Source organism: Cricetulus griseus, chromosome 2, assembly GCF_003668045.3.
Source record: "Cricetulus griseus strain 17A/GY chromosome 2, alternate assembly CriGri-PICRH-1.0, whole genome shotgun sequence".
Taxonomy (NCBI): domain Eukaryota; kingdom Metazoa; phylum Chordata; class Mammalia; order Rodentia; family Cricetidae; genus Cricetulus; species Cricetulus griseus.
The window spans coordinates 317,759,779-317,761,793 of record NC_048595.1 but is presented as its reverse complement, the minus strand read 5'-3'; the positions used below and the strand labels follow the sequence as shown (position 1 = coordinate 317,761,793).

Below are 2,015 nucleotides of genomic sequence, written 5' to 3'. Positions count from 1 at the left end.
GGAGGGAGGGAGGAGGGAGGGAGGAGGAGGGAGGGAGGAGACACAGGCACAGAGACAGGCAGAGGAGAGAGAAAGAAAGAGAGCCTGTGTGTCATGGCACATGTGTGGAAGTCAGAGCACAACTTGCAGAAGTTGGTTCTCTCCTTCTACTCTGGGTCTTGGGATCAAACTTAGGTTGTTAGGCTTGGTGGCCAGCACCTTTACCCACTGAGTTCTTTTTTTTTTTTTTTTTAATGTCCATCTATAGTAAGAAGAGAGGGGTTTCATTTTTCTTTTATATTTTAATTTAAATGTAATTACATTTCCCCTCTCCCCTTTCCTCTCTCCAACCACTCTTGGGTTATTTTCTTTCAACCCCTCCCAGGATACCCTCATTCCACCTCAAATTCATGACCTCTTCTAATTATTGCTGCATGCATACGCATAAATGTACAAATAGAATCCGTTGATTCCATCTAGTGTTGCTTATACGTATATGATGTTAGGGTTGACCACTTGATACTACCAGTTAGGGGGTAGGTCCCAATTCTTAAAATCAGATTAGTAACATTTATTTGTATTACAAAGCCATCACTTTATATTTTCAATGGCTTGATTATTTATTTGATTATAAGTGAATTTATACATGTTTCTATAAGAAATGACATCCACAAAAAAAGCTAACAATATTTTTGTTCTCTATCATTATACCAACCTCCCACTTTGACAAGCTTTTGCCTAATTAAATTGTATAGGATAAATGCAAATTGCTATGGAGGAAAACAAAAAAAGCAGAAAACTTGAGCACACCTTCTTTCTGCTTAAAATTGGCATCAATCCTTTTGATACCCTCCCTTCTCAGGAAAGCCTGAGAGGAGCCCATTTGTCCTCAGCAACAGGTCAGCTCTGTTGCTAAGTGTTTGTGACATGGGGAAAGTAAGTGCCAATCAGAGAGAAGCCCTGGCAATGTGACTGTGACACCTCACTATAAGTAGGACAACCGCTCCCCTTCTGCGGCCCTTCTCCTCTCCATTCCTAACTGAGAAGGAGAGCAACATCTACAATGGCCAAGTCCATCATCAAAAGGTACCAATTTGTCAAAAGACGTCAAAGACGAGCCTTCAGAAAACGTTATTCCAGCATCAATTTTGGCCAAAGAAATTACTCTCTCTACATAAGCAGGGTCCTGAAGGAAGTTGTCCCCATGAGAGGCCTGTCATCGAACACTGTGGACATTATGAACACCCTGATCAATGACCTCTTTGAACGCATTGCCACGGAAGCCTGCCAACTGATGTACTTCAGAAAGCGCTGCACCCTCACCCTAGAAGATATCCAGAAGGCAGTGTATCTGCTGGTGCCTAAGAAGCTGGCTAAGTCGGCAGTGACTTTTGGAAGTAAAGCAGTGCACAGATTTATCCACTCCTAAGCTCCATGTGCAAGCCTAATTGAAACTTGGGGAAAGTAAATCAAACTCCGATCACCTCAGTGTCTGATTCACTCTCGCTTTTTACTGTGTTTAACATATGTGGATGTTTTGCCTGGTGCCTGAGGAGGCTAGAAGAGGCCATTGGGTCCCCTGGAACTGGAGGTACAGGTAGTTGGAGCCTCCATGTGGGTGCTGGGACTCTAACCCAGGTCCTCTGGAAGAGCAGCCAGTGCTCTTAACTGCCAAGCCATCTCCAGTCCCCATGCTTCCATGAACTTCCACCCAATTGAGTTTAGGGTTTTTTGTTTTGTTTTGTTTGAGATAAAATTTCAGTCCTGGATGGCCTGAAATTTGCTACATAGACCAGTGCCACCATGCTTGGTCATTTTATTGAGTATACAATCTTTATAAAGATTCTGAAGCTTTGTCCTAATCCCATCTCCCTACCTGACATCCTGAGAACACCCCACCCCCTGCCCATTCCTTTGATTTTCTTTGTCCTTTTATGTCTGTGTATCTCTAAGACAGCAATTTCCTTTTGTTTGTATCGCAAGGATAGGCTCACATCACATGTTTCTTTCTTTAATTTGTTTCTAAAGTTCCTACC

General features: G+C 42.8%; 1 protein-coding gene across 1 annotated transcript; it reads left to right on the top strand.

Annotated features, from left to right (window-relative positions):
• Positions 1-1,042: 1,042 nt before the first annotated feature.
• Positions 1,043-1,408, top strand: LOC100752003 (histone H2B subacrosomal variant). Its single transcript, XM_027401228.1, has one exon. The coding sequence runs from the start codon at positions 1,043-1,045 to the stop codon at positions 1,406-1,408; it is 366 nt and encodes a 121-aa protein (XP_027257029.1).
• The last annotated feature ends 607 nt before the right edge of the window (positions 1,409-2,015 follow it).

What these genes read in the sequence shown, in the direction of transcription:
- LOC100752003 (XM_027401228.1), top strand. Translation starts at nt 1,043, where the DNA reads ATGGCCAAGTCCATCATCAAAAGGTACCAATTTGTCAAAAGACGTCAA.